Source organism: Rhodamnia argentea, chromosome 4 (assembly GCF_020921035.1).
Source record: "Rhodamnia argentea isolate NSW1041297 chromosome 4, ASM2092103v1, whole genome shotgun sequence".
Classification (NCBI taxonomy): Eukaryota; Viridiplantae; Streptophyta; class Magnoliopsida; order Myrtales; family Myrtaceae; genus Rhodamnia; species Rhodamnia argentea.
Window position 1 is genome coordinate 10,156,160 of NC_063153.1, and position 24,890 is coordinate 10,181,049.

A 24,890-nucleotide genomic window follows, 5' to 3' on the forward strand; every position below is an offset into this window, starting at 1 on the left:
TATTTTCCAAGATTGGTCGGCCCCACGGGAAAGAGGTACCAAGTGTCTTTGATTGGTCAGTCTAAGCTTTACCTCTTAGGAGGTGGACCTATCTTTATTCGAAAATTTAATTCCATGAGTTAAGGGACAATTATTATATATTAACCGTTTGATTTTTCAAATACGATTCGAACAGGCATATCAATAAAAATCGCTAAAAAAAAAAGAAAATTATAAATAAAATCCTAAAATGCCCTCGTTATCTTAAAAAAAGATCTCAAGTGCCCTAAAGGTATTTTCGTCATTTACATTTTCTGAATTTTCTTTATTTCTTTTTTTTCCTTTTCTTTCCCTTCCTTTTAGCTTGCACGCGTGAGGGCCATCCATCGCGTGGTTCCGCCACCTGCGGAAAGGAATGGGAAAAAAAATTAAAAAAAAGAAATTTTAAAAAATTTAAATGACGAAAATATCCTTCATCGGATTTTTGTTTAAAACAAAATTTATTTTTGGTCTTTATTTGAGAATATAAGGACATTTCGGATTTTTATTTGGAATTTTTTTTTATAACAAAAAGGGATTGTTTGGATAGAAAAGGCTTGCCGCGTTTCGATCATGTTGACACATGGCCAGTGGTTGAGGGGAGTGTGGTACAGTAGTGTGACCACCCACCCCGCACAACTGAAAAATAGATAACAGAAAAATTCTGCCCCGCAGGCGAGCAGTGACCAGCGGGACCCACACTTCACTGGATCATCTTCACGAGCTCAGTCAATCTCTCTCTCTGTCTCTCTCTGCCCCGTGATTGTGGCTCCGTGATTACATTGTCTTCTTCCTCTCCCTCCAAGTTCAACCTTCGCCGTCCAAGTTGGGTCATCCCATCGTCGCTCACGCACGACTTTCGGTTCCGCTCCAGCTCGCGAGCATTCCATGCGGTGATCTCCTGAGACTGGGAACCAGTTGTAAAGCATGGCGTCCTCAGCTCCAGCTGCAGGCTCGCCCTTCTCCGTCGCTGGCCAGCCACCTCCTCAGCCGTCCCCCCCGCTGCCACTAGCGCAGCCGCCGGAAGTCGCCTCTGCTCCGGCGACGACGTTCTCACCGCCTCCTCCGCCGCTCGCTCCGCCTCCATTGCCTCCTCCTGCTCCGCCACCTTCTTCGGTTCCGGTCTCCTCTCCACCTCCGCCTTCGACGGCCGCTGCTTCTCCATCGCCTCCGCCTCTGCTTCCGCCTGTTTCTCCGCCGGCGAAGCCGAATTCGACTGTGACGCCGCCGACTCGGCCTTCTACTGCAGCTCCACCTCCTACGTCCGCGCCGCCGCCTGAAACTCCGACTGCGTCCCCGCCTCCGTCGGTGATTCCAACAGCTCCTGCCTCTCCTCGGACTCCACCAACGCCGTCGCTGCCACCGGCGCGGCCGTACCCGTCAAAATCTACGTTGCCACGGGAAACTCCTCCGCCATCGCCTGGGAATCCGATCGCGCCGCCACCATCCGTGCCACTTCCAGCGGCTCCTTCTCCGCCGGGAGAAGCTCGGCCGAGTCCTACAGAAACTCCAGCACCACCGTCGCCGGCATATGGTCCTCAATCTCCGGCCATGCCATCACCAGTTCCGCTTGCGAACCAATCGAGTGGTTTTCCGCCGTCGAGCGTGGCTTCACCAGAGCCACCTCCTCTAACCCCTCCTGTTACGCCTCGCCAAGCTCCTCCAGAAAATTCAACTGCTACGCTGCCGCTGCCACGTCAGCTGGCTAATGGAAGTTTGCCGGGGGCCTTTGGAGGTCAAGCAGGTCAACGTACGGACACGGCTTCTCATATACCGGCAGGTTTGATTGCTGGGGCAGCCATGGGTGGGGTGGCTTTGATAGTGATGCTTGGTATTCTCTTGTTTGTTTGCTTCAAATGCAAGAGAAAGCAAGGACCCACCGCTGGAAAAGATAGTTACGGATCGTTTTCCTCCGGCGTAAAAGGTGAATTTTATTTGATCTCATCAGTTAAATGATCCGCAGGATTTGATTTAAGCAGTGCTTTTGCTTAAGTGAGGTCGACCACTGTCTCTGCATTTTCATGGGATTTGTCTGAAATTGATTTATCAGTCGTGTGTTCTTGTATGTGGCTAGTGATAAACTTTCACATTGATATCTTTGTGCCGGCCAACTAATTGTTCGGTCATGTCAATACACGAGAGAATGATCCTTTCTGCTGGTCCCTATTGTAGAAAGCAATACTTCAAGTCACACTTGTGCCGCTGGGGCAGAGGGGTTTGAACTTGACATTATTAAGGCGAATTTATAGTTAGGAAATCTTGTGGATAGACATGCTTCGTCTCTATATGCCCTTATATTAGGCAGTTCCTGGAAAGTTCAACTTCCAATTTGTTTTCTGATGCAATTTAACAGCTTGATCTAGGAATTATATGGTCATTCATTCTACCATCAGGCACATGTCACATTACTGACATCAATTAATCTTGGTTTGCATTACTAGATGGTGTTAGTGCTGCTCCTTCTCAAGGTTTTCAGCGTCCAAACGACAATGTTCAGCCCCAGTCAAGGGCTCATGTCATTGCCGTGCCCCCAAAGGCTTTTGCCATTGCCCCACCTAATCTTGTGAGCGGCAATGGAGGCTCCGGTACTGCTAACTGGGTGCCTGAGTTACATCCGCCGCTCAAAGCTTCCTTGAGCTTCTCTAGGGGCACTTTCACGTATGATGAATTAGTCGAAGCAACTAATAGCTTCTCCGAGGCAAACCTTCTCGGAGAAGGCGGTTTTGGCTATGTCCACAAGGGAGTCCTTCCAAATGGGAAAGAAATTGCTGTTAAGCAATTGAAGATAGGAAGCCACCAGGGAGAACGGGAATTTCAAGCCGAGCTCGATATCATCAGTCGTGTGCATCACAAACATCTGGTTACCTTGCTTGGATACTGCATAACCAGGGCAGGGAGGTTTCTGGTTTATGAGTTTGTTCCCAACAAAACTCTAGAATTCCACTTACATGGTATGTTCAGTTTCTTTGAATGCTGGGTGTCATATTCTGAGTCTGCACCTTATATACAAATGACACAGAGATTATGTCTTGCAGGAAAGGGGAGGCCTGTTCTCGATTGGAGAACCCGATTAAAAATTGCAATAGGAACCGCAAAAGGACTGGCCTATCTCCAAGAGGACTGTGAGTGTTCTTCTAGATTTGTTTCTAATGATATCCCCTCATCTCTATCTTGATCTTACATGATCACTGTATGCACCTGATACCATTACGATCGAGTTCTTCTGGAATTGGACATGCGTACTCTAAAAATCAAGCTCTTTTTTTTTTTTAGGTAGCCCAACAATCATTCATCGCGACATAAAGGCAGCCAATATTCTTCTTGATTTTAATTTTGAGGCAAAGGTACAGTATTTGCAACTACTTTGTCCAAACCTTTTAGTTAATTCAAAAGGATTTTTTGCTTGGCCTGTAAAGTTTGAAGTAGACGAGTTTTTACTGACTAGTACTTTATCCTGATGAAATTTTTATCTTCAGGTTTCAGATTTTGGGCTTGCCAAGTTCTTTTCTGATAGTACCAATAACGTCTCTCATATTTCTACCCGAGTGGTAGGAACTTTTGGGTAAGACCTGCTCTTTTGTTGCATGCTACGCATGGTCATCAAGAGTAATGCTCACAACTCTCATATTTCCGTCAATGAAATTTTTGGAGAAAATATCTGTTTCATATGGCGAAATATGGCTTTTAAACCAGTTTTAGATCCATGTACAATGTGATGGCACATCCTGCTTGGACAATTTGGGGCCAGAAATGCCTTATTGGTCATGCATGTGCCTCTTAGAAGATGGAAAGTTTTGGTTTTATTTAATAGCACAAGTCCTACTGATTCGCCATACCCGCTATTAATCATGTGCGTGAGCCATGACTTGGCTAATTTATTTTACTAGAATTTTGTAGCACTTTCTGATGTAATGATTGTCTGATTGTGCCCTCATAACTCCTCTCTTGGCCAAGTGATGGCTTCTGCTCATTTTTGCCTTCCTTATGATCCAACATACTGATAAATTTTCCCAGGTACCTGGCCCCTGAGTATGCATCAAGTGGTAAACTGACAGAAAAATCCGATGTATATTCATTCGGCGTCATGCTTTTAGAGCTTATCACTGGAAGTCCACCTATCATGAGAACAGAGTCATTGACAGATGAGGGACAGGGGTTGGTCGATTGGGTTAGTTTGTGTTTCCGATATATGATCCTCTCATTGTACTTTTCCGCATAAACAACAGGTTTGATGAGAGGAATGTCAAGCATTACAGGTGCCTCAGTATATTTTCATTACTTAATCAAATGGACTTAAGTGGGTCGCTTTGTTTTCAGGCTAGACCTTTACTTAACCAAGCTAGTGAAACCGGCGAAATGGACAAAATTGTTGATCCGAGACTGCAGACGAATTATGATTCTGATGAGATGTTGAGCACGATTGGATGTGCCGCTGCTTGCGTGCGTCATTCAGCGTGGCTGCGGCCACGAATGAGCCAGGTAATTATAACTTCAAAATTGTTGCTCGACCTGCAATTGCATAGTCCATCAGCTGGTAGAATCGAACCCCACTCATCTTCTTGTCACAAGGACCTCTTTCGCCCTTCAAGGTCTGGGGTCATTCAATCCCTAATGACCAATCCAAAATGCTGCAAGATTTGTGCAAAACCCGAGGATCCCATGCTTTATGGCCTTCTGAGAGCAAGAATTACTCACAATATGCAACATCCAGTACGTTCACTGGCAACATCGAGGTTAATTGTGCTTTAGGGGGTGACTGAGTTCTAAAAACATATATATTTATAGGTAACCAACGATAACATTGCAAACAGCCTGCTTCGGGAAATTTATTCAATCCCTCATGAAAGAAGAATATGCCACCGATTCCGACTTCCTGGCTCAACTTCACATTGGATCGCCATGACTTTCAGAACATTGCTTGAAGTAGTGTCAGTCACCAACCTTTAGAGCCCTTATTATCCTACGATATTTACTCTTTAGAACAAGTGGCTATAACTAGGGGTGAAAATGAAACTGTCATTGGTAATTGGCAGAATAAACTGCCATCAGTTTGCCCTGTTTAATCTTCTGAATCCTGTCAAATGAAATATGCAAAAGCAGATGGTTCGTGCGTTGGAAGGAGAAGGGTCTCTGGCAGATCTAGATGAAGGAATCAGACCGGGTCAAAGCAAAGTTTACGGATCTTCAGAAATGAGGAAATTCTCTATGATATTAGGGAGTCACGAAGACGGCATTAGTCGGCAAAGCGATAACACCAGCGAATATGGCCTTTACCCTTCTTGTTCAAGCAGTGAAACCCAAAGTCGATGAGGCATGTACAGTGAAGACAAAGGAAAGCTTCAAATTTACTTGCCCAACTGAAGTTATCAAAAGCTTTTCTTCTCTCTCTTTGGATTATCACTCCTAAAATTCCTGTCGAGGAATTGTTTGAGGATCACAGACCGCTCGATGTAGATACTTTACTCTCTGCTGATTCTTTCCTAAAATGTATCAGATTTTTGTAACGTGTAAAAATTCTTCTCCTTCGAGATGATCTAACAAAGCCTGTATCTACTACATTCTCATTTTATAATGTAAGAGCTCTCTGAATTCGGCAAATGAGCTCGTTGATGATCACTTTTACACTTATGCAAATAGCATGATACAGCAACTCAACTTTCATGCTGATTTGTCGGCCGGCAGGAGAAACTCTTCCTAAAACCGGGGTCTATGTGCCGCTCGTATGATCAATGGCCAAGCAAGAATTTTCGGGCCTACGGGGAACGTAACGGCACCTTACTTGTTAAGAATGTTATCATATTTACCAGGAAACAAAGCCTACTTATGCCAAAAGTTCGGGGTAACATTCGGATTAGAAAGAACATAGGATGCGTGCGATCCCTTCAAATAGAAAGCCGACCAAACATTATGTCTTGTCAGATCTCTATTTTCCCAGTTGCTAGGTCATGGTTCTAGTCAAAAGCTTGATTGCAAATTAATGAAAGAACGAAGAAAGAAACAACGAGATGGAACCATGGAACCGGGCAAGAGGAATTTAATTTCCTTTCTACCATAGTAGAGAATCCGAGATGTCGTTCAACCCTTCTAGGAAATTCACTTTTCCGAGAATTCTCAGCATGCTGTGGAAGTGGAACTACACAAGCGTTCTTAGTCAGGAAAGATCGATTCCGTCCACCGCAATGAGATTGAATAAATGAACAGAGTAAATCAGCTAAAATGCCCTCTAATGAAAGAATTTTGAAAGTTTCACGGAATGACAACAATACATACTATACCAGCCTATCCTCACACCTCTACTATGATTCATTCCACCGCTCATACATTCCAACTCTGAAAATACAGGTCGGCATACCAGAATTTTCTGTTTTACACCTTCATAGATGTTGAAAGAAGGAACAAGAAACTCAAAGTAGCGAATGGCAATTATCCATCTTTGTCTTTCTCATTAGTTAATGGTATCAAAGATTTCAACCACTCTTTCCACGGAGCATCCTCTTGTTGCTCGATCCATGACAAGAAGCAGCTATCTAACAAGCAGAAGAAATTCACATAGAGGAGTTGATACCTAACGGGTATGAATCGGAAATTAGCCACTTGAACAATGGGCCAAATGCCTCCCTCTAGAATCAGGGCAGGAATGAAATCCCTCTTGACGTCTTCTTTAACTTGAGGTACACTCTTTCCAGCAGATAAACCCATGTACGTGAAGAAGACGAGTAGATCCAATGGCCCAAAGAGGAACCCGTCAATTGCTACTTTGGCAGCGACAAACCGCAAAGAGTTAGGTTGCATTTGAAGTCGCAACCTTATAAACCGGTCCAAGCCTTCGTACCTGCATGCAGGTATCATAAGATAAGAACTTCCAATGGCACTTTATGCACAATGTTCAAATCAAAGTGCAACACATGCGCCTCGCCATGCCAACTTATGGAGATCATCCTTTTGCCAGTTGCACAGCAAACAGGAAGCACATCATCAGTATAGAGACTTTATGAAGAAAATATAACCTAACTGATTCTTTAGACAAGTGAAATTAAATTATTCAAGTGAGTACCAGAAATGGCCAACTGGTCCAACAAATCCAAAGCCAAACAGACTGGTAGTTGCCACTCTCCTCCAATTGATCTTCAATTCCTTTTCTTCATCCTGATAGACAAGAAAACCCTGACATTCAGTGACGCTTCGTCTAGCAGTTACAAGATGTGGTCTGTCCCAATAAAATTACATGCAAGCATGGCGCTCTAAGTCACTGTGGTTCTTGTTACTTCGCTGTGTTCTTCACGGATAACTCAAATTTGCCAAACCTCTGCATCTCTCAATGGAGAAGTCACACATACATCCAGTCATAATAGAAACAGCACCGCATGAACTTTGCTAGTTGCAGGTCATATCAACCCTTCCACACACTACATTAACACAACACCAGCCTTCTCCGAAATGTGCTTTCTCCAAGAAAACATGGATACCTCAGGCACATTTTCCATAAAGCCATATCGCATGTGTTGAAGCATATGTCGACCAAGAGTATCACAAACCCAACGCAGTTGACATGCTTGAACGCGATTTAAAAGTAAAACCATTGAATACCCTCCTCATAAATGGAATAAACACCAACTTCACCATAGCCATATACCACGTATGGCTCCGATTAACCCCCAACGAGGCCGAAGCATCATGGACCATGGAACCAAATGCAGAGAGAGGTAATGCATGCTTGTGCAAGGAAACCAACTAAAATAGCACAGTAATCAAACAATGATCAAATGAATAGCACCCCATAATGATGTTTGACATGCCCAAGTAGGTCCTTACACCAGATAAAGAGAACAAATTTATGCTCTTTACACGCAACGCAGGGTTGAAACGCGTCGAAATACATGTACGCCAAAGACTGTTTCTTGCAAATTTCCGAAACATAAGAACAGAGCAAGTGATTCAACCATCATCGTTAAGGGATCGATGAGAATTTTCTCGATCGGGTTTCATGATTCACCTGACGGTGATGGTGCCTCTTGGCCGTGGAGTGAGTGATGGTCTGAGCAGCGACGTCGCCGACGCCCCAAATTAGGCCGGAGCTGATGATCTGGGTCTTCACGGGATGATCCCGCAAGCAGTTCTGGTACCATTTCCACAGCCTCAACATTTTTCCTTGGAGTCGAGCTCTATCGAAAGAGAGGATCGAAGATCAAGCGTCGCGAGCGACCATTGCCCTAAAGGTCGAGAGCGCCCTTCGCAGACAGAATCGCGGCGCGGAAGGATCCCACTGTATCTTCCATAACCGGTTCTTGTCCGACTTTGAATCCAGGAAAACTTGCCGTCTCTTCAGCGATTTGAGCTCGGCTTTGATTTCGGGGATCGTCATCTCCGATTCTCCGAATCAAGAAATCAGTTTTCATAGCCCAATGAGAAAGCCCAGTGACAGAAGAGCCCATATTTCTCATTGCCAGCAAAATGTCTTGTATTCGATTCCATGTTCTTCAAAACTAGAGATCTTCAATGAGCCGGTCCGGGAGAACTCCGACGGGGCCCAATGAAATTTTCCAGACCCGAAAGTCAGGTCGGATCGGGTCGGATCGGGTCGGGTCAGGTCAAGATCGAGCATGAAACTCCGGTCAATGCCGGCCAATAACTTCAAAAGCAGCGAGTACTTTTTTCGGTTCTCGACAAGCTAGGCCTAGCTCTTAAAAGGAGAAAAAATTGTCCAAAAAGTGTTAAAACTCATTGCACTTTCGCCAATGTTGTCCTTGAATTCAACTTAATGGAAGGACAACAATGAACATTTTCTTATATTCAAAGGGCTAAATTAAACGTGTACAGTAAATCTATGAACCACATTGAACAAATTAAAAGTATAGGGATCGCATCGCATGTTGAGTTAAAGTTCATGGATCATACCGAACAAATTAAAAGTGCATTACACACATTAGGTCATAATTCGGGATTTGTGCCACTGTTCCCTTGAATTATGACAAAGTTTAAGTGATGCTTCAGTGTTGCAACCAAAAAAAAAAAAAAAATGCCGCTTTTTATGTTAGAAATAAAATAAATTTATGGTGAGAAAATTAACAAATGATTTTTTTTTCTTCTTGTGTTTCAAAAGAAACGTTAGAAAAAAAAATAGTAAATGAGAAATAAGATGGGGCAATATCTCCAAATTTCGGCTCAGCCTCTCTCTTTTTCCCTTATCCTTGTTCTCTTGTCCTCAAGCTCTTTTCCTGGATAATATATTCTTTTTTTTTTTTGTCCAAGGATAATATATTCTATTGATCGATGAATTTTTTGCATATATATTTTTTTAAGTTCAACGTTTTCTTTTTAACTTTTATATAACAGCACGATCAGACGATGCTTTCAAATGTTCCTGGGCTTCTTTCCTGACTGCTCCAGACCCCCAAACCAAAAGGTACCACACTTGACTCTCTGTTCCTTGGTTTTATCTTCTTCTCAGCAATTTCTGCGCTTTGATTTCTTGAATGCTGTCATTGTGGTTGATGAAAAAGGTGGGATTTTTCTTGGTTATTATTCATGGGTATTGGTTTTTCTTGCTGTTCATTTCACTTGAGTAGCGGTAAGGCATCGGATATGAGAGGATCAAGATGTTTTTGCGACTTGTGTGCTTAAGCTGTGTTTCTTGGTTTGTGGGTTGTTGAAAAGAAGGATCCGTTTCGGGGGTAGTAGACGATCTCTGACTTTTGCGTGGTCTTCGCTCTGCAAAAAACTCTGTCCTTATCACTGTATCGACGTTCATGGGTGCTGAAGGGCTTTTTGGGTGTGTCCTGTGCTTGGTGTCATGAAAGGCATTGAGATGAGAATGGAAGCGAATGAAGCTGAGAATGAAATCGCCATTTCCACTCTTATGTTTGACTCCGAGAAAGGGATGATGTGAAATTTGCTTTTCTTTTGTCGACTCCCTTCACTTAATAGATTGTACTAAGTTAAGTGAGGCTGTCGAAAAAGTAATGAAACATTTGTGATTTCCAACTGTTTGAAGAAATGCCCCATTTCGGTACAAACAGGATTGAGCTTTCTATCTGCAATGCCTGTTGCAGCCTCAAAAATTGCGATCCGCCATGATTAAAGTAATAGATATCTGCATCATCACTGGCCCTTTGTCCATGTAATTCTGGTACTTCAAGGTTGATAGGCACATATAGGACCGACAATATGGAGAAATCCAGCAGACATGGAGCTCTTCCTCTGTTCATAAATGAAGATAACGTTGGACCTTCCAGCACAAAGAAAGCACCTGTTCAAGAATTACTTACTAAGAAGGTATATCGTTTATTCCTGAAAATGGATAATGTTATTCATGGTATTGGAATTTCATTGGCTCTGTTTGAGAGCTGACGTGTGTGCAGCCTGTTCTGGTCATTAATAAGTAGCCGTGGTCATATCAAGATGCATGTGATATCTCTTTATGTTCGAGAAATTTTCAAGAAAGAACTAACATTTTGTAGAGCTTATATCTACAAGTTTCTGACAATACGGAGGAATAACTTAAATAATAAACACAACCATGTTTAAACATATTGTTTCTCTGTTGATATTGAAAAATGTATTATGTTCAGCTTTTCTTTTCTTAATTTCCTGCTTTTTGATGTAATTATATTGCATTTTATTTCCTTCTATGTTTTTATGTTGAGAAAAATTATTAACCTAACAAGGACCACGCTGTGCAGTCTGAAGGTCCCCAGAATGAAACTTGCTGTTTAGATTGCAAGAACAAAAATAGTTGCCGAACTGTGTGCTCGAGGACCAAAAGGATGAACATTCTTATAGAAAGGGGGAAACCTCAAGAAGCCGAGTCCATCTTCAGAAATCTCATTGCAGGAGGGCATATACCTTCTCTAATATCTTACACGACCCTGCTCGCTGCATTCACTATCCAGAAGCGTTTTGATTCCATACACTCAATTATCATGCAGGTGGAAGAGAATGGAATGAAGCCTGATTCAATCTTTTTCAACGCTGTTATTAATGCTTTTTCAGAATCTGGGAGTATGGACGAGGCAATGGAGGCCTTTCGTAAGATGAGGGCGAGTGGAATAAGACCCACTACAAGCACTTATAACACATTAGTCAAAGGGTTTGGCATTGCTGGGAAGCCTGAAGAGTCTATGAAACTTCTGGACCAGATGTCCCAAGAGGGAAAAGTGAAACCTAACATAAGAACATATAATGTCTTAATCAGAACATGGTGCAGTAAGAAGAACATCACTGAGGCATGGAATGTAGTTAACAAAATGGTGGCCTCCGATATGCAACCCGACGCTGTTACTTACAACACTATAGCCACATCATATTCTCAGAATGAAGAGACGGAAAAGGCTGAAGATCTAATCCTAGAGATGCAGAAAAATAATGTGGAGCCGAATGAGAGAACTTGTGGCATCATCATATCCGGTTATTGTAAGGAAGGTAAAATGAAGAAGGCTTTGAGTTTCGTTTACAGGATGAAGGATCTTGGAATGCATCCCAATCTCATTCTTTTTAATTCTCTGGTCAGAGGCTTTGTTGAAATTATGGACAGAGATGGTGTCGACGAGGTGAGTATTAGCTAGTTGCTTTTTTAAGTCTCTAATCCTATGCTTGTACTATGTAATGGCTTCTAGGTGATTATATACGCCATACACTCACAGAAAAAATCTGAAAAAGAAAAATTAGGATCTGATTCTGGCTGGTTTTCAAAAAGAGCATCCCTGGTCAATTTATTGGACGCTAGTTTCTGGAGGAAGTTTCTATTTTGATGAATTAAATTAGACAGTAATTTCCGGAGGAAGTTTTCATTGTATTTTATGAACTTATTCATTCGCTTTTGGCAGTTATTCATTACCTACCTTCAATACTGTATCTATGCTTTTAACTAAAAAATTCGCGTTCTCTTTTGCTTAGCTTCTTTTTTGCTTAGTTATCAAACAGACATTCATGATAATTGTGATCAAGACTAATTGACAGATTGGTAACATTATATTTTCTGCCAGCTATAGACTTTTCATGAATCTGCTCCGTCTTTTTCTTTTTTGGTTTCTCACCGAGGGAAAAGTAATATGATCTAGATGGAATCATTTCAGGTATTGAAGTTGATGAATGAATTTGGGGTCAAACCAGATGTTGTGACATATAGCACCATCATGAATGCGTGGAGCACGGCAGGATACATGGACAAGTGTGAGGAGATCTTCGATAACATGGTGAAGGCTGGCATACAACCTGATGCACATGCATATAGCATCTTAGCCAAAGGCTATGTCCGTGCAAAAGAAACTGAAAAGGCAGAAGAGCTCTTAATGGCCATGATTCATTCGGGTTTTCGCCCAAACGTGGTCTTCTTCACAACCATCATCAGTGGATGGTGCAGTGACGGAGACATGGACCGTGCAACTAGAGTTTTTGACTGTATGTGCGAATATGGGATTTGTCCGAACTTGAAAACTTTCGAGACTCTAATTTGGGGTTACGGAGAAGCGAAGCAACCATGGAAATCAGAAGATATCCTCCAGATCATGGAAGAGTTTGATGTTCGGCCTGAAAAATCAACTTTCTTGTTGGTTGCAGAAGCTTGGCGAGCTACTGGATTATCCAAAGAGGCGAAGAGAATATTGGGTACTTTCAAAAGCAGAAAATTGGCCGAGGCGAGGAAGTCAGAGGAAGAGAAACCCGAGGAGAACTTGGAAAGAATTTATCAGAGGCAAAATGACGGCGCACAGAATTCTCATATATTACAGATACCCGGCATAGTGGGAAGTGATCGTGTGAGAACTGTTGCAGCTATGAAAAAGAGCAGAATGCGATCGAGGGAGAAAGAAGCATTATTTGAGGGCACGTTGTTTGCCATGAGATCTATGTATCTTTCTAGTACGTGTAAATTTGGGTCACGTTTGCCAATCATCTGCCAAAAGCAGTCTCAAGGGGGTATTGGCGCCGGTGCCCAGATCTCTCAACCGTGTACAGTGGTTTTTTTGAACTGATGACAAGAGATTCTCTACCTTTTTTCTGGTGTAAGTAAGCAAATTGCTGTCCCTCAAGAAGAAATGTGCCCTGAGGATGGTGTATGTAGATACAGAGAACTTCTCTACTCATCAAACAGGATTTTGTTCCTTTTTGTTAGTTGGCTTGGGCTTACTCGTGCTGTGCTGCAATGCAGGTTGACCGCTCTTTACTTGCACTATGGTCAAAGAAATTGTTGGTATGCTACCGCAGCACAGATCTCTCCTCTGCTGAAATGTTAAAAAGGAAAATTTCAAAAAGGAAAATTTCAAATAAGGGCTTAAAGTGCCTTTGTTTTCTCAAACAAGGGTTTCGAGTGGATATTGTGTCAAATAAATACCTAAAATGAAACTTGTCGCTTGAGGTGACCCTGAAAATCCCAAGTTAGGACCTAACCTTCAGGGTGGTCAAGAGCATTTTTCACTTTTACCTGTTTGAATATTTTGAATTTTTTATTTTTATTTTTTTTCTATTTTACTTTTCTTTTCGCCAATGGCCGGCCGTTGGCCACCGACAATGTCTAGAAAGGCCTGGGCAAGGATCACCCAATCTGGCAAGGCCGGTGACCTCGGCCAGGCACCACCCCCCTTGTGGTAGTTGAGGCTAGCAAGGGATGGCCTTGCCCGTAGCCACTAGCCAGCAAGGGTGGTGAAAAGGAAAGTAAAAATAGAAAAAAGACAAAAAAGGAAAAAAAATGAAAAGATGAAATTTTTTCCAAAAAGTAAAAGACGAAAACGCATTTAACTACCCTAAAGATCACGTCCTTATTTAAGATAAAATTCACTTTAGGTCTTATTTAATACAACAAGAGCACTTTATGTCCCTGGTCGGAAAAAGCTAGCACGACCCAAGAACTTGACTTTAGACATCTGTTTTCTCAGAGGACATGAGGTTGCAATTTCAAAAATAAATGACGTCATCTATGTCGTCATTTTTCGAAGCATGTGACTCATGAGCATAGAGGGAGTTTGAGGATATATGGCCATATGTAATTTATTCATATGACTTAGCGATAGTGCCACGCCCCTCTATTTTTACCCGAAAATCAAAATGGTCCGCTCTACTTTTATTTTCGTTCAAAACCGTTCCTCTGCGTTTTCTCTACCCGGTCGGTTTTTTCTTTTGTGGATTGTTTGGTTGCCGACACGAACGTTGAAATATGCGTGGTGTCGTGACATGCTCAATATTATTAAGTGGCGCCATATCGAACAACATAAAAAGAAAATACGAAATTGAGAGAGATATCACGGCTACCATAGCCTCAAGCTCTAAGCTTACGGCAGTTATGGCAGTTCGCTTCTTCAACATATGACCAATACGTGATCGGTGCTTCAAACACGTCAACGACACGTGAGTCCAGCATCATAGCACGTCATTTCGACAAGCAAGAGATCAATTTTAAGCATTTTCAATAAATTAGAGGCCAAGATATAAATTTATCAAAAATGTATATACTTAAATCATATATCCAGTCATCCCAAAATTAATATATCCATTCAGTCCAAAAAAATTTAATCGTAAATCCCTAACCGAAGAAGTAGAAGAAACTCACCGCTTATATTTTCATATAATTTGTCATGTCTATATAAAATTATATATTTAATATATAACGTATCCCAACATGTCAGAATTCTCTATTTTTTTTTTTAGAAGTGACATGTGACGAGTCGTGTCGTGTTGGTGCTATTTAGGCTCCAACTTCGGCGCTTATGGTCATTGTCATTCGCCACTCATTGGTGTTCGTGTGTGGGTATGTAATGTATCATAGTTTTTGCATTGTTGTGAGTGTTAAATTTTGCGGGTTTTTCTATTTGGAACGAGGTTTGAAGAAGAAGAATAATAATGGAAGTTCACATAAAAAAAAATAGTAGAAAGACCGCTTTGATTTTCGAGCAAAAGTTGGCTCCCACCTTACTTAATTAAGGGAACTTAATTGAATACTCGCATTATCCTTGTCACTTATCATGTTACATATGTGTTGTGCATGATATCCTATAAGATACAGATCAATGTCTTTCTTGGTTTAGTTAAAAAGGAAGGCTTTACAATTATTATATTTTTGGGTTAGCATTGGAGAGATGGGCCTTTTTTTCATACAAAAAGAAGACGGGACGAAGATTCTAGAGCGCAATTAGGAGGGGAAAACCCATAATTACTGCAGGCTTACCAACTAATTAAGAACAAATCAGATGTCCACTGTCTCCTAATGAAAAAAGAAAAAAGAAAAAGAAAAATCAGATGTCCGACCCAAAAGATGGAATTTGACGAACAGGGACTGCATGCACTCGAGAAATAAATCGATGGTAAGACCATGTCAAAATATCAAACTCGAAAGCTCAAATTAAATGATAACGAGAAATCGTATCTTTATAAAAAAAAGCATATATAGTTTCATACTTAAACAATGTGAAATGCTTTTAACATCCACGTCCATTTCGGACCGGATGGATGCATGCATTACACTTTTTTTCGATTAAAATAAAAAAAAAAACCATAAGCATTTCATTTGAACAACAAAAGAAAGACGTAAGGCTTTCATTTTTTTTTTTTAATTTTAAATAAGAGCCTCAATTGCTATTGTTTTTTCAAATAAGGGTCTGAAGTTGACTTTGTTTAAAAAAATGGCTACTTTATTTCAAAAAAAGGGCCTAAAGTGTTCTTTATTTCAAAAAATGGCCACTGGTGAGGGTGTGTACTCGGCTCGCCCAGGGGAGGGCCGTTCTTGGATTGCGCTCGAACGGAGACGTGGGCCTTCCTCATCGTGGCTTCCGTGGACTGATCGATGCTTGTCCTCGTCGCGGCATCCAACTTGGGCGCCTTGCTAGGAGCCCAACCTTGAGTTTCAGAGTCATCGGGCTCTTGTTCCTAACGCTTATCTTGCCACCATCTCTAGCGCCGAAGCTGTGGCTCCCGTTCCTAACGCTTCTCTTGCCACCATCTCCAGCGTCGGAACTGTCTTGGTCCACTTTACTCTTGAGCGGTCGACGATGCGACTTCCATGTTGTGCAATAGGGAACTCGAACCGCCCCTCGTTCTCTCTTCCGGCTAAGAGTTCGAGATCTCGTCGGCCGATGCCGGGCCGAGATCAAGAAACCGCCTCGGTACCACCGTTCGGTTCTTCTCGATCATACCCTGCAATTTTTCCGAACACATGGCGTCAGAACGATTCAGACCCAAGAACACGTTCTTTTCCACGACGATCTTCTCCTTTTACACTCGCCATTAAAAACCCCAAGAAACTAAACTTACCTCGCGATCTTGTGTGAGCTCAGCTCCATTATTCGGGTGCCGTTGCTGCTGCTGGAGCAGCGAAGAGAGGTGCAAGCTGCAATGAACTGTAGTTGCTTGTGACTTGGCCAAGCATCTCTCTCAACCTCTGGTTCTCTGCGTTCATTCTCTGCAGCTCCACTTGCAGGTGCGCCAACTGCAGAAGAAGAAGAAGATGAGAATCCGTAGTCCACTGTTGACCGGTTGCTCACGGTATCAGCAGTGAGGAGGCGCAAACCAGTCTTTCGACAGAGAATTTTTAAGATAAGAAACCATTTTTTATCGACGAAGAACACCCTAGGATCATTCATACCATTCAAATAGGCAAATTACGGCCCTCGCCTGGGTTGCCCTATCCACGCCCAGGCGAGGCCCTCGCCGGTGGTTGGCCAGCCTCCGGCGGGGAGAACAAAAGAAAAAAAAAAGTAAATGACAAAAATAAAGAGGGTAATTCATGCCATTTTTGAAATAAAATCCACTTCATATCTTTATTTGAAAAAATGGCAACACTTCATGCCTTTATTTAAAATAAAATTTATTATTTATTATTATTATTATTTTTTTGCACCAACGATGGATATTGGACTTCCTTTCGTTTTGCCATCGAAGCAAATTGCCGTGCTTGCTGGTGTTGGAAAACTTTCGTCGCGAGCCACATTGCGACATCCTACTCAATTCCAACTCGCATTATCACGCCACAAAAAAAAAAAAAAAACCCACACCCGTAGCCTTGTCATTGGGGAGGAAAATGAAATTGCCACGCGCTAAGGCTTGACAAGGAGTAGCACCACGATCGAGTTCGAGAAGGACGGCCACTAAAGGCCACATATTATACAAAGATTATAAATCTAAAAAAAAGATGTCATGTCTTGGACCTACACCCACCAAAGGGGAAGGTCGGATCAGGTTTGGATCGAGTCGAAAATGATCGGATCCAAATAAATCAATTTCACCCGTTTTGTTCAATTTCCCATGTAATTCAAATATAATGATCCATACTTGCTCAATCCTTATCAAATACATATCGGACCAACCCATGTTTATAAACCACTTTCGTATTTAATCAATTCTATGAAAGCTCATATTTAAATTGAGGTGAAAGTGCGGAATGAGTGAACGCGAGAGAAAATGAAGAGGGAGTCGTAGAGGCGCATTGCATCTAAGTAAGTTGTGAATCCCCTAACTGACCCCCTTTAACACCCTTTTAATATTTAAATTTATTAGTAACACGATTATTATTATTTTTTGTCTGATTCTATCATATTCTATTATACTATACAAGTCACACCGTATACGCTATATGCCGTGTGTAAATTATGAAACTCTGCTCCCTTCTCAAGTGTCCCCATCTCACTTCTTCCGAAGGTGGGGATTCGAGTCTTCTACATCTCTCTTCTCAAATGAAAAGAATGGCCATTTGAGCAATCTCTCCGTGAATATGTAGTTAATTTATATAACCTTTCAACCCATTATATACATAGGTTTATGATTATTTTAATGGATCCTACCGGTGTCAATAGACTTTGGTTTAGTTTTCTCTCCTGTGTGGTCCCAGCGCATGATTAGAAGCATTGGACAAGACGGAGATCTGAACCGGTCATCGCAAACAATAGTGGACAAAGCTCCCAAAAGCATGTTAATCATGGCGAACTGACTTGAAAGGGAAATGGATGATTATCACCACTGAACTCATGTGCTATTCCTGGCCGATCGATCATGTGATTTCAAACTCATCAAGGGCGAGTTCCTTTCACTTGAAAATTTTACCGAGGAGGAAAAAAATTTCCTATGGCAATTATTTTCGATGAATATAATTATATTTTTTACTTGGCTATTTAAAAAAAGTTATTTCCTTCTTATAAAAAAAAGATATTTTTTCACGGGACTCACTGAATATAAATCGATTAATTTTTTACCGTTCAAGTCAGCCAAATAATTTTTCGAAGACGATTTTCTTTTTAACAGACGGATCATAATAAATATTTGCGAACTGCCTCGTCGTTTTGCTCTTTATTGAATCTCGTTTTGGCGTCCACTTAGAAAGACAATGCCGGGGGGGCCCCGGCGGAAGATGCTGCATGATTGTCTCACGCCCCCATCTTATCCAAAAAGCTACTTTTCAGCTTATTCAACGTTCTTCATAAGTCGACCCCCCCAAAAAAAAAAAAAAACTTAGATATTATTATATCTTAGAAGAATATCCGTATCGAAAATTACACTCGAGCGGTTCGTTGCTTTTTCATACGAGAAGTGACTCGTTCATTAGAATTGGTGGACGATTCTACAGGTTGTTTGGGAAGAAGTGATCAGTAATTTCGATTGTTCCACAACTTTTCCTCGATAAATTATGGACATTTATCCGATTGCTTCGGATCACCAGCTTCTATTGGGTTCTTTTATCAATTCTTGCACCGGATCACCGACCTTAATTTAGTCGAGTTACCGAATTTTCTCGCATAAGGTCACCGGTTATTTATACAGATCATAAGCTTTTTTTATCATCCACAGACGTTCGTTTTCAATCGATTTCGTATTAACTGCTTTTCTAATAACTCATCGTTTTCTTTTTGGAAATTATCGTCCATTTGAGTCGTTTGCCAACTTATTTAACCAATAGAATTGCTAGTTAAGGCGTGCGTGTTTATCTAGCGAATAATGAATGATTTTAAATATATTTTTCTAATGATGATCGCCTGCACCGCTTATAAAAATAAACCAACAGAAAATATTTTCATCATTCTCTAACTTTTATTAGTAGCTTACTTTTTGTTTGATTCCCATTTACAAACTTTCCTAATTAATTTTTCGTGAACTGCTTGCGTGGAGCTCGTCGACATCTCGACCGTTCATGACACCGTACAATTGTCCAACGGTCCCGTCCGGGTGGCGGACCTCGGTGATCCACGGGTCATCCATGGGTCGAAATGAACGAGGACGGTTCGTCTCTCTGTCGTGAGGCTTGCGGTTAAGACAGAAGGGAAAATCACGACCGTTCACGAACCCATCATCACTGTGACGGCCTCGTGCTTTTCCTTGACCGAACATCCAACTCGCGAAATCAGTCGGGTCCGTCCGTCCCCGCGGTCCCCGCCGTCGTCGCCCGACGCGACGCAACACACGACACTCCCCCATCTTTTTCCGATTCGAGATTCTAAGAGAAACATCAATGCAGAGAGAGAGAGAGTGATTTTGCTTTGCTTTGCTTTGTTCCTGCCATTACCAGCCTTTTTCAAAGAACCTTTTTCGTCTTCTCCTGCTCAAATTCACACGCGCATCGCACCTTTCTTTACCCCCACCAGGGCTTCTTTCGTTTTCCCTCCCCATTTTCCCTCTCGCTTTCGTGTTCTTGTTCTCGCTGTGCGGGCTCCTCCCAAGTCCCAACCCAAGCTTTTTTCCTTGGTCGTTTGCTATTTGGAGCGGATCCTGCATATCCCCTCGAGTAGATCACGCCCGTAAAGCTCCCTCACTTGTTTTTCTCCTTCTTCCCACTTTTTCCAGTATCGTTGTCCTGTTCTTTTTCTCTGCTTTTCTTTCCTTTCCATCTTCCTGTGGGAAAACGAAGCGCCCATCCTTGTTTCTGCGTCTGCCTAGTGCTCGCGGCGTTAAAGTTGCTGAACACGCTATCTGAGCATCTTTGTGAGAGTTCTTGGTTGAGATGGCTCCGTTTCGAGCCAAATGGGTTATATGCAGATGCAGATTGTTTGTGATTTTGTTCCATCTCTTGCTTGCCTTCTTCTTTGCTTCAGCTCAGAGGAGCTTCAAGCATGAAGTCTCGATGTTCAATCGCTCGGAGCAGGAACCCTTCTCCAGTTTCCTTTCAAGGACTGTGAATTTCCTGTGGCAATCTGACCAGACCGGTTATCATCATGTTTGGCCGGTAAAAGCACTGTTCATACTTCGATCAAGCGTGACTTATTATTTCATTTGATTGTGTCTTAATTTAAATGGGTTAGTGGAAGTTGAAGCTGAAGTTTGAGTTTGTCTGCTTCATGTCGATTATTGCTTGATGACTTCTCGTGCTTTACTGGGTTTCTGGTTTTGAACTTGTTTTACGCATTTTGTGGTTTGATCCACATTGTCATTATTTGCGTGGGATCCTTAAGCTTCTTTAATCTTATCTCCCTCAGTAGGTATACCCAAATTTTATTAAAGAATGGGGTTCGTTCCCCTGAACGTGTCCCTCTGTTTTCTTTACCAAATGAAGTAAAAATGAACAGTTCTTGATATTTGTTTTAAAATTCTCTCAACAGGAATTGGAATTTGGCTGGCAAATCGTTGTCGGCACCCTAATCGGGTTCCTTGGAGCGGCATTTGGGAGCGTGGGTGGTGTTGGTGGTGGTGGAATTTTTGTTCCCATGCTTAGCCTAATCATTGGGTTTGATCCAAAGTCAGCAACAGCTATGTCAAAATGTATGCACAAGTTAAACTCTTACATAGTACTGTTTCAATTTCTAAAGTACAAAGTAAATCGAGTAATTTCTCCTTTTCAGTTGAAAATAGTTAATTCTTAAGCCTTTTATGAACAGTTTTCAATCAATGAAGTTGAAAGACGGGATAGGAATTATAAAAGGAAGGGAAACTGATGTATTTTTTTTTTTGACTGAATTACTTCACATAAAGAGCAGTCATTCACATAATCTGGAACTAAAATTTAGGAAGTTCTGAGCATGTTTGTGTTTCAGGTATGATCATGGGTGCTGCGGGGTCAACGGTCTACTATAATCTTAAGCTTAGGCATCCCACACTGGATATGCCCATCATAGACTATGACTTGGCACTGCTTATCCAACCAATGCTCATGCTTGGCATAAGCATTGGCGTTGCATTTAATGTGATATTTGCTGACTGGATGGTCACGGTTTTGCTGATTATTCTCTTCTTAGGTAATGTTTGTTGCAATTTTTGTTAGGGAAAGGCACTGCGTTGCTACAGAACTTACCTGATTTTACACATGCAGGCACATCGACAAAGGCATTCTTTAAGGGGGTTGAAACATGGAAAAAAGAAACCATATTGAAGAAGGTAGGTCTGTTATGCTTGTGATCAAGTGTAAATTAGATTATCGGGGTTGCGTCTTGCATAAGTAACAGGCCACCTACTAACTCTCGGAAATTACAACTGTGCAACACCTAAAGAGATTGATGAGGGGTGGTGTGAGGCAAACACATAAAATTGAAACTTGGTAACATTCTTTGAAAAAGATAGCAGGATGGAATTCATTTCCAGGAGTTTGCTGAAAATTCTTGCCAATAATTAGTCTTTATTGACATGAATGTCTTCTATGCATGAGGACTCTTTCATAACTTAGACTAATTACTAAAACAGATTATCGTACTTCCACAAAATTTACTTCTTTTGGAATGAGAACTATCCAATATCTATTACCACAGTTTGCCATCCCCCTTTTGTTGCGTTGACATTGCTTATATGTCGTGTTAAAAATGTGCCTCTTGACCATAGGCAGAAGCATTTAGTGTGCTTTGCAAAATTATTATTTCTTCAAACTGTGATTGATATTCTTGTCTAGCCTTGTTTTGAGTTTGATTGCTTGATTTTGACTTGCTTTTTTCTTTCTTCATGAGTGACCATTACCTTCGTGATGTCACTATCTGATTTTCACATGCTGTTGTTTTCAGGAGGCTGCCAAGCGCTTGGTGTCGAATGGTGAGTCATGATGTTATTCCTTTCATCCTGCTGAATTTCAGTCTGTGCTCTAATCTGCGCTCTATCTCTTCCTCTCTGATTGCCACTTCCTGGCTTTTGCTCAGGCACTGGGAACCCAGAAGTGGAATACAAGCCTCTTCCTAGTGGCCCGGGGAATGTCCCTCAAAGGAACAGTAGGGAACCGGAGGTTAGTATTGCCTGGTAGTTTGCATGAGATGCTGATGATGCCTGATTTCATTTCACATGTCATTTCAGGCGACCATTCTCGAAAATGTTTATTGGATGGAACTTGGACTCCTCGTTCTTGTTTGGGTTGCATTTCTTGGAATTCAAATTGCCAAGGTGTCTCTCCCCTTTAGCTTTCTAACAATTCTGGAAATGCAATAGATCACTCTGTGTCACATTCCTCTTTCCTGATGTATATGTGTTGACCTTGGAATTTTCTGCTGTTGCTGACAGAATCATACAACTACCTGTTCAGTTGGCTACTGGGTATTAAACTTACTGCAGGTACTTTTCCCTGTATATATAAATAATCGAAAGCCTGCATGTCTCTTTGGAAATTGAGGGTTTTAGATTGTAGGAGCTGGCACAAGAGGCCAATTTGATCCCAAAAATGCAAGTTCTACCAGTTCCTCTTACAGTGTTTTGCCCGCCCCTATATAACCTATTTTTTCATGATCATTTTTGCAGGTCCCGATAGCATTGTCGGTGTCGCTTTATGAGGCAATTAGCTTGTATAAGGGAAGGAGAGTAATTTCGTCTAAGGGAGATCGGGAAACTACTTTTCAAGTGCATCAGCTTGTATTTTATTGTGCCTGTGGGGTGCTGGCTGGAATTGTCGGAGGGCTTCTTGGATTAGGTGGAGGATTCATCATGGGTCCGCTGTTTCTGGAGCTGGGTGTCCCTCCACAGGTGAGTTCATGTTTCTCTTCGAGTCACGGCAAAGGAAGCAATGGTAGTCAAAAGATTGGTGTCCATCAACATCATATAAGTGCAACTTTCCTTCTCGAGTTTGCTACATCATGAAAAACTACGATGTCTATCTATTTATTTATTTATTTGTGCAGTTAGGATGCACCAATTTTCGGCTATTGAGAGCTTCATGGACAGTAATTATGTGCTTTGGTGTGTTCTCTGGGTAGTTGCATCTTCTATATTCTAGTGAAATTGAGTTTGGTACTTTCTCTTTCCTGAGGGGAATTAACTGAAGTCCAGAAAGTTTCTGCTACATCCTGAAGTAGATATATATTTTAGTAGCTCCACCATGTTAGTAGAAATCACTTAAAAGCTGCTTGCAATTTTATGGTGAAAAACCTGTCTTTGAGACTGACTATATCAATCAAAGAGGGTTTGTTCATGTCGCTAGAGACATAAGCCAATGCTGAATCTGTGCTGTCAACCTTTTGCTACTTGCAGGTCTCAAGCGCCACAGCCACATTTGCAATGACCTTTTCCTCATCCATGTCTGTCGTGGAGTATTATCTTCTCAATCGCTTTCCCGTTCCTTATGGTAAGTTGATAGATGGCGACTTTGTCATGGATGCGTAAAACCACAGGCATTGCGATGCTGAAGTGATGCCTTATCTTCATCTCTGTGAAGAACGAAGTAAAAATTTTTTTTGAAATCTCACGAGTCGTCAAATATGTTCCGCAGCACTCTACTTTGTTATCGTGGCTACGGTGGCGGCTCTTGTCGGGCAACACGTTGTCAGGAAGCTGATCATCGTGTTCGGAAGGGCATCGCTCATCATCTTCATTCTAGCCTTCACAATATTTGTTAGCGCAATCTCGCTAGGTGAGAATGTTACCTTTTCTCGGGTTTCCTTTTCCATCGGTAGATTTTATGCAACTTCTTTACAGCTTGTTCAAATATCAGTCTGGTTTGGCTTTTCAATTTTGGCCGATTAACCTATTGAGGTATTCGAAAGTTTTAAGGAGTGTCTCTCGGCTTCCACTTAATAGGGGGAGTTGGCATATCAAACATGATCGGAAAGATGGCACGCCACGAATATATGGGATTCGAGAACCTTTGCAAGTACGATGGATGAGATCGTGTTCATCTATTCCTCTTTGTTCTTGTATGTAATGTATGAAACTACTTTCAACCAACCGAAAATTTTGTCTTTTGTTTCTTCTCTTCTAAGACAATTTTGTTTTTTCTCTCCTTTTCATCATCTCAAGAGTTTTAACATCCCAGTCAATGATTTGCTTACTAATAGACGCTGTACTTTGCAATCTCTTTCAGACAGGACCAACTGGTGATAGATAATGAGACTTGGATTTGAATCCTGCTATATGGAAAGACTTTTGACTTTCACTTAAACAGATTTTTCTAGGAAATTTTAGACTTGCAAACTTGTTCAAAAGCTTTGGAGAGAACAGGCTTAAATGCATGATTTGCCCTATTCTAAGCATATCATCAACCTCGTCTAGAGTGAATAATTGCAACACAATTGAATGGTCAATGTGCTACTTTGTCTTGGGCGTGTACCTGGATAGAATTTGCCCAGCTCTATGTTCTTTTTTTGTTTTTTTAAAACAAATAACTCATTTTTTTAATGGAGAATATCTCATCTCACCCGATCGGGGGTGAGCGGTTTTTGATCCGATTCTCCTTGAGATGTGAACTCCGTTCGGATATCCCTATAAAGGGCCTTTCTATTAACCTTAAATGTTAATAGAAGATGAACACAACGAAAAATTCATTGAAGATTTTCAGTTTCGAGGCGAACGGTCCACGAAAAGCACAACTTAAAATCTCGAAAAATACATGCCCTAGTTAGTACTGGATTTGATATTCTTTTAGTGATCAACACATTAAATATTCAAGTCTTAAGATTATGTCTAGGCCCAATCGAACGACCATATTCAAATTTTACTGGTCTCTTGAAAGTCAACTTGTCCAGCTTTTTTTTTTTACCCCATCCAAGTCTTGAACCTATCTTTCACGC

At 41.5% G+C, this 24,890-nt stretch overlaps 4 protein-coding genes across 10 annotated transcripts; 3 read left to right on the forward strand and 1 right to left on the reverse strand.

Moving 5' to 3' along the window:
- The first annotated feature begins 781 nt into the window (after positions 1–781).
- LOC115750051 (proline-rich receptor-like protein kinase PERK1) lies at positions 782–5,634 on the forward strand. The gene is made up of 8 exons (XM_030687198.2): positions 782–1,942; positions 2,460–2,969; positions 3,054–3,140; positions 3,292–3,362; positions 3,495–3,580; positions 4,033–4,186; positions 4,336–4,497; positions 5,119–5,634. Exons 1-8 carry the CDS (start codon positions 946–948, stop codon positions 5,326–5,328), a joined length of 2,277 nt encoding a protein of 758 aa, XP_030543058.1. The 5' UTR covers positions 782–945; the 3' UTR covers positions 5,329–5,634.
- Positions 5,635–6,186: 552 nt separating this feature from the next.
- Positions 6,187–8,418, reverse strand: LOC115750054 (protein Mpv17-like). 2 transcript variants are annotated; one of them, XM_030687205.2, is made up of 3 exons: positions 8,014–8,418; positions 7,073–7,169; positions 6,187–6,850 (listed from the first exon to the last, which is right to left on the reverse strand). In XM_030687205.2, the coding sequence occupies exons 1-3, from the start codon at positions 8,159–8,161 to the stop codon at positions 6,442–6,444; spliced, it is 654 nt and encodes a 217-aa protein (XP_030543065.1). In that variant the 5' UTR covers positions 8,162–8,418; the 3' UTR covers positions 6,187–6,441. The 2 variants fall into 2 exon arrangements, with proteins under 2 accessions (XP_030543065.1, XP_030543066.1); XM_030687206.2 differs by having other exon boundaries at positions 7,073–7,164; positions 8,012–8,400.
- A 961-nt stretch (positions 8,419–9,379) lies between these two features.
- Positions 9,380–13,263, forward strand: LOC115750052 (pentatricopeptide repeat-containing protein At5g25630). Of its 5 annotated transcripts, none has more exons than XM_030687202.2 (4): positions 9,380–9,421; positions 10,035–10,290; positions 10,698–11,564; positions 12,075–13,263. In XM_030687202.2, the coding sequence occupies exons 2-4, from the start codon at positions 10,183–10,185 to the stop codon at positions 12,984–12,986; spliced, it is 1,887 nt and encodes a 628-aa protein (XP_030543062.1). In that variant the 5' UTR covers positions 9,380–9,421; positions 10,035–10,182; the 3' UTR covers positions 12,987–13,263. The 5 variants fall into 5 exon arrangements, with proteins under 5 accessions (XP_030543062.1, XP_030543061.1, XP_048133109.1 ...); XM_030687201.2 differs by having other exon boundaries at positions 9,416–9,518; XM_048277152.1 differs by lacking the exon at positions 9,380–9,421 and having other exon boundaries at positions 9,428–10,290.
- A 6,282-nt stretch (positions 13,264–19,545) lies between these two features.
- On the forward strand, positions 19,546–24,183 carry LOC115750115 (sulfite exporter TauE/SafE family protein 3-like). Of its 2 annotated transcripts, none has more exons than XM_030687285.2 (12): positions 19,546–20,149; positions 20,523–20,682; positions 20,955–21,155; positions 21,230–21,294; positions 21,909–21,936; positions 22,041–22,123; positions 22,192–22,278; positions 22,396–22,446; positions 22,630–22,851; positions 23,356–23,449; positions 23,594–23,734; positions 23,902–24,183. In XM_030687285.2, exons 1-12 carry the CDS (start codon positions 19,928–19,930, stop codon positions 23,985–23,987), a joined length of 1,440 nt encoding a protein of 479 aa, XP_030543145.1. In that variant the 5' UTR covers positions 19,546–19,927; the 3' UTR covers positions 23,988–24,183. The 2 variants fall into 2 exon arrangements, with proteins under 2 accessions (XP_030543145.1, XP_030543146.1); XM_030687286.2 differs by having other exon boundaries at positions 22,056–22,123.
- The last annotated feature ends 707 nt before the right edge of the window (positions 24,184–24,890 follow it).

What these genes read in the sequence shown, in the direction of transcription:
- LOC115750054 (XM_030687205.2), bottom strand. Translation starts at nt 8,161, where the DNA reads ATGTTGAGGCTGTGGAAATGGTACCAGAACTGCTTGCGGGATCATCCC. An exon ending in CAAGAGGCACCATCACCGTC is followed by an intron (nt 7,170 to 8,013) that starts AGGTGAATCATG and finishes GTTTTCTTGTCT; the next exon opens with ATCAGGATGAAGAAAAGGAA. An exon ending in GGACCAGTTGGCCATTTCTG is followed by an intron (nt 6,851 to 7,072) that starts GTACTCACTTGA and finishes ACCTGCATGCAG; the next exon opens with GTACGAAGGCTTGGACCGGT.
- LOC115750051 (XM_030687198.2), top strand. Translation starts at nt 946, where the DNA reads ATGGCGTCCTCAGCTCCAGCTGCAGGCTCGCCCTTCTCCGTCGCTGGC. An exon ending in GTTTTCCTCCGGCGTAAAAG is followed by an intron (nt 1,943 to 2,459) that starts GTGAATTTTATT and finishes TTGCATTACTAG; the next exon opens with ATGGTGTTAGTGCTGCTCCT. An exon ending in GACAGGGGTTGGTCGATTGG is followed by an intron (nt 4,187 to 4,335) that starts GTTAGTTTGTGT and finishes CTTTGTTTTCAG; the next exon opens with GCTAGACCTTTACTTAACCA.
- LOC115750115 (XM_030687285.2), top strand. Translation starts at nt 19,928, where the DNA reads ATGGCTCCGTTTCGAGCCAAATGGGTTATATGCAGATGCAGATTGTTT. An exon ending in AGCAACAGCTATGTCAAAAT is followed by an intron (nt 20,683 to 20,954) that starts GTATGCACAAGT and finishes TTTGTGTTTCAG; the next exon opens with GTATGATCATGGGTGCTGCG. An exon ending in TTGGAATTCAAATTGCCAAG is followed by an intron (nt 22,279 to 22,395) that starts GTGTCTCTCCCC and finishes TGTTGCTGACAG; the next exon opens with AATCATACAACTACCTGTTC.
- LOC115750052 (XM_030687202.2), top strand. Translation starts at nt 10,183, where the DNA reads ATGGAGAAATCCAGCAGACATGGAGCTCTTCCTCTGTTCATAAATGAA. An exon ending in AAGAATTACTTACTAAGAAG is followed by an intron (nt 10,291 to 10,697) that starts GTATATCGTTTA and finishes CACGCTGTGCAG; the next exon opens with TCTGAAGGTCCCCAGAATGA. An exon ending in ACAGAGATGGTGTCGACGAG is followed by an intron (nt 11,565 to 12,074) that starts GTGAGTATTAGC and finishes AATATGATCTAG; the next exon opens with ATGGAATCATTTCAGGTATT.